General features: G+C 42.4%; 1 protein-coding gene across 4 annotated transcripts in view; it reads right to left on the bottom strand.

The window, feature by feature from the left end:
- Positions 1 to 14949, bottom strand: part of LOC118309751 (sodium-coupled neutral amino acid transporter 3) — a 31334-nt gene that overhangs the window by 13018 nt on the left and 3367 nt on the right. For 2 of the 4 annotated variants that reach the window (XM_035632218.2, XM_035632217.2), the window contains exons 2-6: positions 14851 to 14949; positions 5026 to 5285; positions 3728 to 3760; positions 3414 to 3507; positions 3193 to 3308 (exon numbers count right to left, since the gene is read on the bottom strand). The exon at positions 14851 to 14949 is cut by the window's right edge and continues 6 nt beyond it. In XM_035632218.2, coding sequence (XP_035488111.2) covers positions 3193 to 3308; positions 3414 to 3507; positions 3728 to 3760; positions 5026 to 5162 — 380 coding nt within the window. In that variant the 5' untranslated portion in view covers positions 5163 to 5285; positions 14851 to 14949. The remainder of the gene's footprint in view (positions 1 to 3192; positions 3309 to 3413; positions 3508 to 3727; positions 3761 to 5025; positions 5286 to 14850) is intronic. The other 2 variants (XM_035632219.2, XM_035632220.2) reach the window with 2 other exon arrangements.

The raw sequence follows: 14949 nt of genomic DNA, 5'->3' as shown, positions 1-14949 counted from the left end.
TGAACGTGCGAGGTGTGAGGCCGATAAGGAGAACCGCTCTCGAGATGTGCGAGCCACAGACGGACACAGATTCCTTGCTTGATTTATATTATTAAATCACAGTGTTCTATTAGGGAAGGTTATTTTGCAGCGTCTTGTGTCTGGACAACATTTAACATTTTAGAACCTTGGCTCTAAAACCTTGAAAAACTACACTCTATTCAAGACATCGACTTATGATTGTGTGCGCCGAAATAAAAGTTTTCCGGCACAGCCCCGGCTCTGTAAATACAAACTGCACACAACGCTGCGTGTGCAGTTTGTCAACGTCACCCACCGACACCTTTAGAGAAGTGTTAGCGACAGGTGCCACGACCCAGGGGTTTGCCTCACTGCCCCTTTAACGCTGTTTTATGGGATTTATTACTGGGATTGATTTTTTACGTTTTAAGCAAGAAATTAGAAATAAGAATTCCACCGTGGCACAAGTCCTCGACATGAGGAAGTTTTGTGAATGGACCTCTGATATACTCACTTTGCCTGACCCAGTCCACCTCATTCCAACTATTTTTTCTACTTTCTCTCTCTTTTGTTGTTACCGTTGGCAACATTAACTTTCTCTCACACAGACACACACGCTCTCCATTCCTCTTTCTCTTTTTGCAAAAGCCAGGCATCACATCTTTCACCTCGACTTCAACTCTTGGCCCGTTAACAGGTTTTTTTTTGTTCGTTTGGCTTTTCGTCAAACTATGTGGAAGAATGCTGGGCAAACTTGCGGCGGAGGATTTAGTCAGTCAAGTGGCAGTGGGCGGACAGATCTGCTGACAGTCAGACAGACTGACAAGCTTGGGTCCCTTTAGCTCTGCTCACAGCTTTCCGCCCCGTTGCATTTCCTACCCGGGCCGGGGGCCACTGACCCGCTGAAGCCACTCCCCAAAAAAAATCTGTGTGATATTAAACACTGAGCCCGGAATCTGAAAAAAATATGTACGGGATAGAATAAATGACCCAATAAACCCAATTAGTGGATTAGTCATGTTGCGGCTCTCACGGTGGTTACTTTGTGTTTGAGTAAAATTGGTTTCCTCATTTCAGGTCTTCTGTGTAGACCTAAAATCCTGATCATTATTTTTTCAGGCGATCACCAGCCTGGAGTCCAATGTGGAGCACAGAAAAAATGCCAATATTCCTTTGCCAAATATGTCACTGACCCAGCCTGTACTTCTCAGTAGCAAAATTGTTTGACAAAAGGCCATGCTGATATGCACACAAACATCTATTACAGGATTGATAAATATATACTATCTATTCCTTTTGGTCGCGTACCATTAATCTGCATTCATCAGAAAGACAGTAGAGTTTGGTGGCACAGGGTTTACCAGGTCCGGACAACAGACAGCTTGAAAAACCACAGTCACACAACTCAGCTCAAAATAAGGAGCTTTCTCCAACACAAAATCCTCCAGACATGACTGGCTTGGAAGGAGTTCAAATGATGTCCTTGTCCTCTTCGATGAATTTGAATCTCGAATTCTAATAGAATCTGCTGTTGCTTTCCAGCATTTGTGAAATGAATAAACAGTCTGTGACCTACGAAGGTCCATGGCTTCAAATCCACTTTAATCAAGATATAGCATCAAAACAAGAGTTCCACCTCTCCATGGAGCTCTATATTGTTGTTTTATTCAGGGATACTTAGTTAAAGTGCCTATGTTTTGACTCATCATTTTTATTTTGGGGTCAACTAGATTATGTTTACATGCTGTAATGTTCAAAATATACATCATATATCTGAAACTGTACATTGTTGCTGCACCTCTTTTCACCCTCTGTTTTAGCCCTTGGCCCGCCTCCCAAAAAGCTCAGTCTGCTCTGATTGGTCTTTTTTTGGGTAGGGAAATGCACGCCCCTTACGCAGAGTTTTCCCGATCCGCTATAAACCCCACTGTAGTCACGGTAACAATGGCATTGTATCTGCCATACCAATTCAGGCAAGACTAGCTGATAGACAACGGGGAGCTTTGGGCACTTTCTATTTTCTGTGAGAGAGAAGGACTCCCTCTGACGTGGACTTAGCAGATCTTTTACACTCACAAAAAGCTACGTAACACTAAAGAAAAGGGAGGACCCAAAAAAGTATAACATGGGCACCGCCAACTGCCTGAATGTTCTATGCAAAGTAATACTAAGGATTTGCAGCAGTGCCCTTTAAACTGTTCTCCCAACAAAACTTACCTTCAGCACCAGCCACTTTACGATCTAGCAGCATCTGGAATAAGTGTCAAAACAGCAAGAGGGAGATGAGGAGGGGAAGGTGTTGATGCTGCCTGTGATATCTGGTGAGACTACCCCTCAGCAAGCCTGATTACTTTCGAAAAAGATGCAACAAAACAGATCTCACAACTGGCAACCTCATGAAAGTGGAGAAAATTCTAAATGCAGTCACATGTGCATGTGAGATCTGAATGTAAAGCTTTGACAGCTCATCAGTACAATAATATAAAACTGTCTTGGCCTTATGCTGTTGCATTGTTTTGTGATAGTTGAGTACTTTGCCTTTGAAAAAATAAAACAATATATTTGCGATCATTTTTTTTAAGTTTTACAATTTTTTGACACCGGCCCTGCTCTATAAGGGCGTACTTCCTTTTTTTTCTGCAGGGGAGGTATGTGAGAATGCAGAGTTCATGTCCGAAAACAGTTAAAGTGGCTTGACTGTTCTATATGAATAATCAACCTAGGACCTGCAGTCGACTGTGATGTCATTATCTTGACAGTCAACGCTGCGGAGGCTTTTCAATGCTAAGCCCCTCATATATGCAGTTCATACGCCCACTGGCTCTGCAGAGAATCAACCACAAAGAAGCAAACGTGGTTATTTTCTGCCTCTGTAATTGCAGTTGCACACATTTATAGCACATATTAAATGATTTACCGTATGCTATTAATCCGAGCCTTTATTATGAGACCAATGTGTCCTCAGTGTCCGTGTGATAAGCAGTGTGTGCATGCTGACTGGCTAATACAAGCCAATTACAGTACAATTAGGTGCTAATTTGTGTGATGCAGACCTCAAGCGGAAAAGAGCTCAGTGGGAAGAAAATGAGTCACACAACATCTGTGGGATGTAAGTCTGCTCTAATGCTTACAGTCCGCAGTCATGAAGTTACATACTTATCAGGTCAAATGTACAGTATCTGTGTAACTTACAAAAACAGGACGACCCCTGTGTTGGCCATGGCATAGGCCAGACCAAGAATTCCACTTCCCATGATAGCATTGCCCAGGTTGAAGACCGACATCCCGAACGAGGTTTTCCCTTCAAACTACAACCGAAGCAGGACAGAGAAATGTACATATTACATTCTTTTTTTCTTGTTTGAGGGTATTGCTTTTTATTTTGAGAATAGTTGGCGTGTGTTTGAGCTCACGTCCGTGAAGCGTTGCGTCTTCTTGTCCTCTGTGGCCGATAAGAACTCCTGGCTCTCCGGGAGGTTGGCCCCAGCGTTCTCAGTTCTGTGAGGACTGACGGAAAAACGATACAGTGTCACAAGAACATGAAGTGACCACACAACTAAAAAAAACATTTCGAGATTCTTCAGAAAATATGTAATTTCTTTGTTACACAACAGACTCCGGTTTAGAACTAGTTTCCTGTCTGTTCATGTGCTAACTCCATCACGAGACACAAGAGAGACGGGACACAATGAATCTGAAACACAGTCACTGTTGTAACAATACATACCTCGCATCCTGAGCACTATTGGGTACAGTTTCCCTACAAGCAGTGTAGAGAAAGTCCATCCATCACCCAACGAGAGCACAAAGTGAAAAAAACAACACCCTAAGTCATAATATAATAAGGCAAATAATACAGTGAAGGAATCAATGATTTAAAAGCCATGTCCTGGAGAGAGACATATTAATTAAACCATCTATTACAGAAGAAGAAGGGTAGTAAGACAATGAGCTCACCCCATTATCCTTCACAAATCATCATTTTGCTCAAAGGCACTCCACCAGGCAGTCAATGAACATACAGTATTTGCTGTTACACAAATTGCGCCTGACACCTTGCAATTACATGACAATCACTCAAGTGACAAGGCCGAACTGCCGCCTGAGGCAGCGGGGCGATATAATCAGTCTCAGCACAACACAAACAATTAGCTGCTATATCTCTCTCACGCGTGTATTGTTGTGAGCATGGAGGCCTTCCACTCAGATATTTTACTAATCCCTCCATCTGATGCGTGCAGAGTAACAGCCAAACACACTTCCATCACATCTCGCCTCTGCGAGTGAGGGTCAGGCCCCTCTCGTGCTGATTGAAGCAACCCCTTGATTAGTGAAGAGGCACGTGACGGCAACATGTTTTGACACACGGCACACAGTGTGTCATGTGGCGCGGTGCATGAGAGTAGACGTGACACCTTCTATAACTGGCAGGTTAAGAAGACGAGTGAAGCACCTGGTGAATCAAAGCGGAGGACAGGGTGTTCACATTAAAGAGATTTTCAATACGACAGGTTGGTTATCACTGATTTATCCTTTAGGCTGCTCTGTTTAAAGTGTCACTGAAGTCCCTGATGCCACATTTTGCTGGAGAAGCAACCAAACCCAAAAGATAAATATCACTGCATGTCTTTCACAAATATCACAAACATATATACATATGACAAATAGCATCTTGCCACGCAAGTATTTGAGATGTTTTGAGACCTGAGACTCACTGAGATTTTTGTCAAGACCCAGTACTATGGAGAAACACATATAAGGAAAATCTACAGTACATGTTAAACGTGAACACACTATATTGGTCTAATGATGATAATGTCTCAGACTGTGTAAAATGCAGCACATCATATCATCATGTACATTTTATCGTTCTGATGTGCGATCAAGTAGCCATTATTAGCTTGAGTGTATCTCAGATTTCAACAAAAAAAATAACAAAACATGAAATATACATTAACCCTAACAATTACACAAGGTGTTCTAATGTTGTGTTATCTTCACTGTGTTGAGTAGGAGTGTACTCACTTTTCACTGTCCTCTGCCGCTGGGGTTTTGGCCGATGCTGCGATGTCCTCACCAGGCTCATGGCCTTTCCCGTTAGGAATAGCGATCAACTCAGCAGGGGCAGTTTCCACTGTCTCGCTTGGTTTATCTTCACTCATGTCTGCGTGTGTGCCTTGGTGTGTATGTAATAATCTGTCTGTTGAGATTTGCTAATGTTTGAGGCCGTGTGAATGTTTGTGCTATGGGAGTGAGGTTTCTAATTTTCTCCTGGGATCTGGGATCTGGGGAAGAAAAAACACGGACAACAACATTTAGTAATGAAACAAGCAGACCGCCGGCCTTAAAAACAAACAAACTGCATTTCACCAACAGTTTCTAACAATGGGAACTGTGAAATTCATTAAGGGGTGTCTTTTTTTTATTGTAATGCAGGTCGTACAGAGCCAGACAGGAAAACGAGGGGGTAGATGAGCACGATGTGTAACTAAGGTCCCTGGCTGGAATCGAACTGGGTCATTTCATTTAGTAACTTAACTATTCTGCTTTCATGACATCTCAGGGGTGCACATTTTAAAAGATTCTCACCATCATTTCTCGAAACCATACACATACAGTACATCTACTCTTACATTAAAATCTGATATTTCATTGTGCTTTACAATGACAACAACTTTCTTTTTGCCTCTCCATCAAGAGTAATTTATTACAGAAATATTTGTTTATTTTCAATATTTTGTCCCTAACTGTGTTCATATATGCACTTGACTTGACTTAAAACTCCTTCTATGTTAGTAACAGTACAAAGTGGACCATGAATAGATGTTTTTGCAAATTCACACACATAATTGATTGATACATCAGCTGACAGGTCTATGCACAGAGGAAGCAGAGCTTTCATTTGAAAGTGACACACTGGGCTTTGCATCAAGCTTTTATTTCTTGTGTATCCTGTAGTGGTGCCTCAGCTGACCAGCTGGCTTGTGGGGCCCAGAAGGGCCCCTGTGACTTGTATCTCCTGGATGTTGTTGACCAAAGCCCCGTATCTGGCTGGCCCTGAATAATCTCCTTTGCTCTACTACATAGACGGCAGTGGAGGCTTTAATGGAGAGCACGTTAGGGGCTGTGGAGTGGGGAACACACAAACTGTTGAGCCCCCAGGACTGAGACAAAAAGAGAGGAACCAGCTACGACCAGCGACGAACCACCCAGTCGCCTTTGTGCCTCCATTTTTCTGCTTGTCACTTTTCTCTTGGTTTCCTCTTGTATTGAAGAGGGTTCAACATAGCAACAATGCTCAGGGTTTTCTGCACCACCATTCCTGGCAAGCGCTCCGCTGTCTTTGTTCCCCAAGGCTCCTTCCGCTCCACAGCCTGCCGTTTTAAATGTAGCGGTTATTTTTGGAATATTATTTTAACACATCAAACGTAGTGTGAGGTGAATAAAGCTTGCTCTCCATCTAGCAGTCCTCTGAACCTGTCTTCCCAACCACGTTGCTGTGAGCTTCACTGCGCAGCCTGGACTCTCGATGTCTCTGGCTATGGCCGGGCAACGTGGTTGGGCAGCAAAGCACACTGCACAATGGCACATGTTGTGCGGTTTCCTGGGAACGGGTTGGAGAACAGTGCTACTATTGTGCCAGGGATCATTATACTGCCGGGGCCCCTTGGCAGTAGTTCGCCAGGCCACTCGAGAGGCTGAAAAGGTATTTCACTGAGCTCTAATTGAAAAGATGCCACCTTAAATTCAGCAAATGCCAGGATCCTGCATTCATGCACAGTTGTAGCAGAGTTGCTGACGGTAGCAATGGCAGAGGCAGGCCCCTCTCGTGGAACAAATCACTGCACAGAACCACGCTGCCACTCAGATAGTCTACATATCACAAGGATGTTGGGGGGGGGGGGGGGGTGCGCCATTCGATGACAATAGATGATGGGCTGTCCGGTCACAGCAGTGCCTGCTCAGTGGCCTCGAGCAGTGGAGTTTGAAACAGAAGACCTGAATGGACAGTTGTGGCTCCTACAAATCATTACGTTCGATCACTAAGCCAATACATGACATCCTTGAAAATAGTTGAGAGCTTCTTCTCCTGTCATCCCAGTTTAAAGCTTTAAAGTTTAAGGGTGTTTTTACACTGAATGTCCGGAGACTTCGGACCAAGGCTAATGTCTTTGTTACATTTCATGCGTTTGATCCGGTTAGTCTTGGTTTCACATTGCAATTGAGGGCGCGCACTAAAGAATCTTGTCTGATTTTTGTCTGATTGTTCGTACGTCGCCATCACCTACGTGGGCTGCATCTGCCTGTACTCGACATGGATTGGTTTGTAGACAGGTGTTTGTCTGATGTCGGCCTATAGTCAATTCGGCAGGTAGTAGTGTCCGTTTGATTATGGTATTACTAACAGAATCATCAGGTGCAGTACTTGACACTAGTCTGAATTTACCAAATGAAAATCCTCGTCGTTCAAACATTATATCCTGCAATTGCAATTAAATATTTTGTCTTCTTCTACCTCCATGTGGTGCCACAGCTCATTTTTAGTCTTCTCTTCTGCTTCTTTTTCTTCTTCTATTGTTTAACGATAAAAAAGTGATTTCACGCTGTTTTGTACAGAGACCGCCTCTTTTGATCGGACTAAATTTTTTGTCCGTCGGTCAGGACGGTGGTCTGATGCACCTCTCACACCTGTTATTTTGGCCCACACTAAACAGAAACGTCAGAAGGTTTGGACCAAACAAGGTAGGTGTGAAAGCGCCTTAAAATATACATTTAGTTTAATACGAGAAATTTCAAAATGTGTTTCCACATAATTCCTAAGGTCACAGTACCATTGGGTCGAATGGACTGTGATAAAATGTGTTTGTAATAAAAATGAAGAAAATGAAGAAAAAATGAGGGCCAGCATAAAAACAATAGACTTCATCCCCGCGGACTGAGACCCCAGTTACCCGAGCACCATTGTGGTACGAAACAGAAGCAGGGCTGTGTTCAGGAAATGATCAGGGAAAGCCAAGACAGCAAAACTGAACTCCTCTGTAGTCTGTAGACACTATGTCAGCAAAAAGCACAAGTGCATCTGTCTACAAGAGCAGTTACAGTTTACCCTGATTTCGCAACAACATCTTTCCAACATTTAATTAAAAAAAAAAATTCAGTTGAACCAGGATCATTCCAGTCCATAGACAGGCGAAAAGTCTCAGTAGCAGTGTTACACTGAAATCATTCCAGTAAGAGCGGACAATAAACTGCTACTACTGTCTGGAGACTGTAAGATACTACAGTACAAACACTAAAATAATGCAGAAGGTGAGAAACACAATCAAACCACAAATGCACTACATAGGGAAAAAAAAAGGATTATCTTTAGAAATCCAGTGTTTCTCTACTGGCATCCAAACGTCCGGATCCTAAGCAAGAGTTAATGCCAGCGTGTGATGCTCTTGGAGGGAGTAAATGAGTCTTTTCACAGTAACAGCGGAGGCGATGTTTATTCAAGCCCTCATCCAAAACATCACCTCAGTTTGCCAACACGCAGCCAGTGTGTGCGCTTCAGTTTGCCTGCTCTGACGTAAGCGACTCTGCCGAGAGGACGTCATGGCGCAAGGAGGCGAAGAGAGCGGGGCCGCTTGACTGATTGTTATACCTCAACTGAAACCTGAACCGAGTGACGCTGTGCATACTGATTCACCCTTACTTATTGCTATGCATGTGTGCATCAGGGTTTGTAGTTCATTCGGTGAATAATCAAACGAGTTTCTTTGCGCGTGTGAGCGGTTTATGCTGTAATGCCGCTTCCTCTCCCACCGCTGCACGACATTGTGGAAGGCCTCTGGCCTCATAAGCTCTCTTCATTGAGTTTCCAGTGTAATTTTCAGAGACTCTTAATCTTTAGACGCACATATGGACAATCATTAAATGGATCGCACTCTTCTTTTTCACTTACATCCCGGTCCATTAATGCAGAAAAAGGAAGAATTTTTTAAATGTCATCAAGAATACTGTTATTGTCAGATGGGTTTTTCTTCAAATCATCTACAGCATCATCACGTCTATGCAGGTCATCACCACAGCAAATCTGGAAAAATAAATAAATGATTGTGCCATAGCATCCAAAGTTGTGCTGCTTACTTTTAATCGTCCCTTGTATTGAAAATAATTTGTTCATCCTCCCTTTCTGTCCATAAACAGGAAGAGATTTGCAGATTAAGAGATTACACATGCCTTCAATTTCACTGATGAGCAGCTAATAGGTCTACCAGTGAAAATTTTCCTGTAAAACCTCCGACAGTCAGGAAGATGGAGGAGACAAGATTATAGGGCCCATCCCGCTCAGGTCACTCCATACAGTCCTGCTCTTGTATAAAAATAGCCGCAGAGGCGTGAATAGCCTCGGTGTAACCTCACATCATGTCACACACAAAGTGCTGCTGCATGTGCCACTGAACACAGCAGCAGCCTTAAATAAGCTGTAAACACTCAGCAAACGTATCCAACAACCATCTGTCTGTATCTGTTTTTTTACACGCGTGTCCTACTGTTGATGAACGAAGCCAACATCCCAAATCGCTTAAAAAAATCATCATTACAAAAATGTGTAACTGAGACCACTAGTGTAGAATTACTCACTGGAGAACTGAGATGCTCCTACTAACTTTTTGGAATAACAGAGTAGCAGAGCGTTAGTGGGATTAGTAAATGTAGTGTAATAACTCATTTCAAACTGTAATCCCTCATATTGATAGTTACTGAAAATTACTGGATAATGTCTAATTGTCCAACAGTGAATGAGAAAACTTAAGATATTAATTAAAGGTCCTGTACAACCACACAGGAATTTATTTTTTGTTCAGTTGATTAAACCTGTTCTCTGGCTGAAGGTTTGCATCACCGAGAGTATGTGTGGGGGAAAAGAAATGGCAATTCAGTAAACAAGGGAGAAATACGGGATTCTCAATTGTTTTTTAAGAGTCTTGTGTGTCTTAGAGAGTTTTACTTCTGCCAGGCATTTAACTTTTGGTATGGAAAAAAAATACAATTTCAACAATTTGTGGAAGGCAAAATGATTTTTGAAGTGTGTTCATGTCTCTCTCGCTAGATGCCGCTTCAGGCCACAGTATCCTCTGATTCTCTTTGCTTACAGTATTGTCCTGCCATCTCCTTCCCTCTCCCCTACCACTGTTATTAGCCAGCAGCGAGAACAGGAGATTTACTTCTGACTGTCAGCTTCTGAGATGCTCCTCCTCATCTCCAGGGCTCCTATAGGCTGAGACGTCAGAGTATAAAATAATACCAGGATGTTCTCTCCGCTTGGCAGTGCATTTAAATATCCACCATCAGGTGGAAGGTATTATGTCACAGCCAAGCCAAGTGTTTCAGACCCAGTCTCTAATAGGGATTATTCTGCATGCTTGAAACGGGGAAAATAAAAGATTGCAATCATTTGACCGCCACTCTCCTCCGATTATTCGTCAACCTACATTTTCTGCTGACCTGTGCAAGTACTGTAGGGAAGTGGCGACCCACCGTGACGTCACCCATTGGTTCGTAAAATGGCCCTTTAGAAGCCGCAGAGGTAACCATATTTGGAGGAGGGGTTAGGGGGGTGGGCCTGACTGAGAGTTGTCCACTGCACATCCACCTACACCTGGAACCTGCACCCGTTGGACGGTACCTGCTGTCAATCACACGGTATCCATGCCCCAATGAATACAGTGCTGCCCATGCTCAGCGTACGTGAATGGTCGTGAGTATGGACGAGGATTAATAGTGACACTAAGATAATTTCAGTTTAAAAACACTGTTTCATTACGAAAACGTTGTAGTATGGATGTAGCCTGAATCCAACTGGTTCTGCCAAATTTGAAGACACAAATCCCATCCTACATTTTAATTTATTTCATCCATTACAGATCAGGCAAACGTAAAGTATCGGCTACACTGCATCTGTAATCCATGAGACTATTCACACACAGAGAGAGAAATGTTGCTTCTGAAAATAACCAAATCTGAATATGACCTGAGACAAACCCACCCCAAAATGTTTTTGTTTTTCCATAATACTGCCTCATTAAGACTTAAATTTTGGGTTGTCATTTCCTGTATGAGACAGAAAGAGGCAGAGTGTCTACGGTCTGAGTGATATGCTGTGAATCGAGGACGACGGGCGTCTTCCCCACAAGGTGAGGCTCGCACGCAGGAAAGAGTCAGGTGTTTTGCGAGACGCCAACGTGGCAGTGACGTACACTGTGGTGACTCACTGAAAATGTGACTTTTATTAATAGAACCGCACATGACTCTCTGTCACTCTGGCTCAACTCTCACACCGGACACCCCACAGACAGTATGGGACAGCAGAGGAGAGACAGAACCATACCACATACCATAAAGTGCACTCAAAGAGCTTTAGACAAAGCAGCCATTGCAAGTGATAGGTATAAACTACAGAGGGGAATGTATAAGGAGAAAAAAGGGGTAACTGGTAATATCATGAAGTAATAAATTACCTAATAAGTCTATAATATAGTATCTCCTAGTTAACGCATCATTATCTACTACGTAGTCCTGAATTCAGGATTATTCAGAACTACTTATTAATGAACAGGTCGTTCCTGATTTTTTTTTATGTTCCTCTACATACATTTAAATTTTAAACTAGTCTTTGGAACTGTTTGAAGGTTATTACATCGGGTTCCAGACTCTATAATCAAGCAGACTTCCTCCTGGTGTTTGCACAAACCTACATTTTAATGCATCTGCATTTGCTTTGAATAAGACTGTGGCTCCAGGCAGGTTTGATGCACAATATTACACTCACACTTCTCCTGCCTGCACCTAAAATTATAGGGACTAAAAGCACTGTAAATAAAAATCACTTATTGACTTTTACTTTACTCCAGAAATATGAAGTAGGATTTTCTTTTTATTACCTGAAAGTGAAATTAAGAATTTGAGAAATTCAAAACAGTCATTCATTGTGTCACCAGTGTGCAATCAAACACTGTTTACAGCAAGGATCCACGGTGTAATGATCTGGTGATTGGCCACGGGGCCCCACATCTGTTCCAGTGACCTGCTGTGTACTCAGAACAAAGGATTCACTCAACTTGAACGTGACCTCAGCGCTGTGGCTGCGCGGCTCAGGAGCTGCCTTCATCACCTCTGTGCACAAAACAGTGACACAGGCAACAGCTCAAATTAACTGCTAACAAGCAAGGTTTACTGCATCACAAATCGTTTTTCCATGAACTGAAAACTGGTACAGCAAAGTGGCTTTTCAGAAGACGCCAGGTTGTGTGTTGCAGAGGGGAATCATGGCGGAAAGGTCTAAAAGGAAAGTTGTATATATACAGTGTGTGTATATATATATATATATATATATATATATATATAAATTACTAACAAAGGACTATGTATTATATTTTTCAATTATATTATTCTCATTAGGCACTAATTGTTTTCAGATTTGAATACATATGTTTAAGTGCTGCAATAGTATGTTCACCCTACTGCTTGATTGCCTCAACAGAGAGAACATGTATTTAAACAGGTCCCATCTGTTCCATTCATTTATGGGAATGAAACAAGTAAGGATGATGAGTGCTGACATGGATAATAACTCAGTGCTTGAATGGCAACATTATTCTTCAAACTAAATCGAATTTTGCCAGTTCTCTGAGTGCTGTCAATGAGAGCAGTGGAAGCGAGTGCCCGTATATACTCACTGCCAGATCTACCACACTATTCAGTGGCTACACAGATGACGCTTCGTGAGCATGTGTGTGCAGCCTTCAAACACCGAACCATCTCCCATCACCCTGTGTTGTACTTCCAAAAGAATGAGCTGTCTTTTAGTCGGCCCGTGGGCCTGATTAGATGAGGCAGGTTGGAAAGCTGAAGTTGAGGAACGAGATCTATGGTGGAAACCTAATACTGGTCTTTCCAGAGTTGTTCCTTTTTTAGAAATTTAGTTGCTGACGCAGAAGACTCCGGTCCCAGGTGGTCGACACTTTACACTGCACACCATACACACTTGACATGAGCACACACCAAAAAAGTATGTTATTTGGCATAAAGTTCCAAACTCTGATATCCAGTCCAACAGACGGCCAACTATTTCACTTTGGACATTCCCAGCATTCACACTAATCTTGGAAAAACTGTTTTTACCTATTATGCAGCTTTTAAATGGAATGAATTACAAACCCACTTCAAACTGAACAGTCTCATTTCACTTGGAGAATTCAAACAGTTATTATTAGAACACTTCACTGACTCTTGCAACTGCCTTTAGTTTTCCATTCTTGTATTTTTGTCCGTTGTCTACTCTTGGTGTCTGTAATTTGTGTTGTGTTTTGTTGCTGTAAATGCTCGACACATTGTGATGCGCCTATTTACCAAATACATCTTACATGACGCAAGACAGACAGCATGTGACTTTTTTTCTGTGCTCAGCACGGACACAGCTGAGGAGCTGTGAGCAAATTGTATGCAAGTTGTACATTAGTTTTGAACAATAGTGAGCACAATCAGCTAACTGCTCGTCCACCCCGACAGTCCTCCCTCACCGCCGCACGGTTCAATGCCAGCTCTGTCCTCTCTCAATCATGTGCCCCACAACAAAGGAGCACCCTCTCCTGGCATCTACCAGCCGACTCTCTCCTGTTTCCCTCCTCGTCACATGGCAGGAGAGGAAAAGAAAGAGAGCATCAGTGGGGCCAACGCATTCATTCAGCCTCAAGTCCAACTCACGCAGGGTGTGACCACCGTGGTGGAGGTTGCACTGCTGACTCTGTTACATACCACAGTGCCATAGAAGCCCAAACCCCAATCCACTGACAGAGAACTCCCGAGCACAGCAGGCACCCACTGTAAGCAGATCAATCTAAGGCTTAAGTATAAAATCCCTTATACAACCAAGAATTGCACTAAGTACAATAGCCCAGTGGTGGATAATGAGCAGAAATACGGCTCTTGATGAAGATTAGGAGTAATGAATTCAGACTTTGGGGTGAGGTGGCCGACTGGAAAGATACTTTCTTCATTCATTCCTCAAGTGTCACCAGGAGACACTCATAGCATAAAAGGCCCTGTGGTACCCGCTCCCAACCTTGAGGTGTTATTACTAAAATAATTCTGCTACACATAATTATGTTTACTTTTCTGTAGTGTTTTTTTTTCTTATAATAAACTCTGTGGTTATATAATACCTCTTCAGGCCTCAAAATGTTTATATTGACACCGGTTTGTATCAAGCAGTCACAAATACTATGTTTATATCCCACCAAAAAAAATAAGGGTGACAAAATGTCTGATTCTGGTATCATATATGGTTTAGACATGTAAGATCTAGATTTTTAATCATCGACCAATCTGTTGACTATTTGATGAATTCATAATTTTTACTATAAACCTCAAAGCATGCATTTACTATTATGTATGGTTAGGAAAAAGTATTACATTTTCGCACATCTAGTCAATCCCAGATATTATAGTACATCAATTAAACAGGCAGCTGTTCCCACAAGACACGGATTTCAGACTCTTCTACTGCTAATTAATAGACAGTATTATGTTGAGGGTATAATAATTTCCCCCCAGAGCTCATCTGACCAGTAGGCTGGCATTTATTTAAGTGGTATGACCTTATACCAGCTGAAGTTCATGTGACCCACAAGTCTTTTATTAAACCAGTCTGCACTTAGAAAATGTACAAATGCCTTCAAAAGTCAACTGTATATACTGTATATCTGTGTATATGCTGTACACTTTTTCCCTATGAGAAGGACCATTTCACTTCTTATCTTTCAGGTGCCATACTAAATTAGTGAACACAAATATCACACCAACCTCTCTAATTCGATGGCATCAACTGCTTCTCTTTGGTCTCCGATGTCAGGTGGTGTTGATGGTCCTCCAGGTTTGGGTCGGTCAGTGTTTGATTGAACT

Source organism: Scophthalmus maximus, chromosome 6, assembly GCF_022379125.1.
Source record: "Scophthalmus maximus strain ysfricsl-2021 chromosome 6, ASM2237912v1, whole genome shotgun sequence".
NCBI lineage: Eukaryota > Metazoa > Chordata > Actinopteri > Pleuronectiformes > Scophthalmidae > Scophthalmus > Scophthalmus maximus.
Note: the sequence above shows the minus strand (reverse complement) of the source record. Positions and strands in the feature narration are given on the sequence as shown.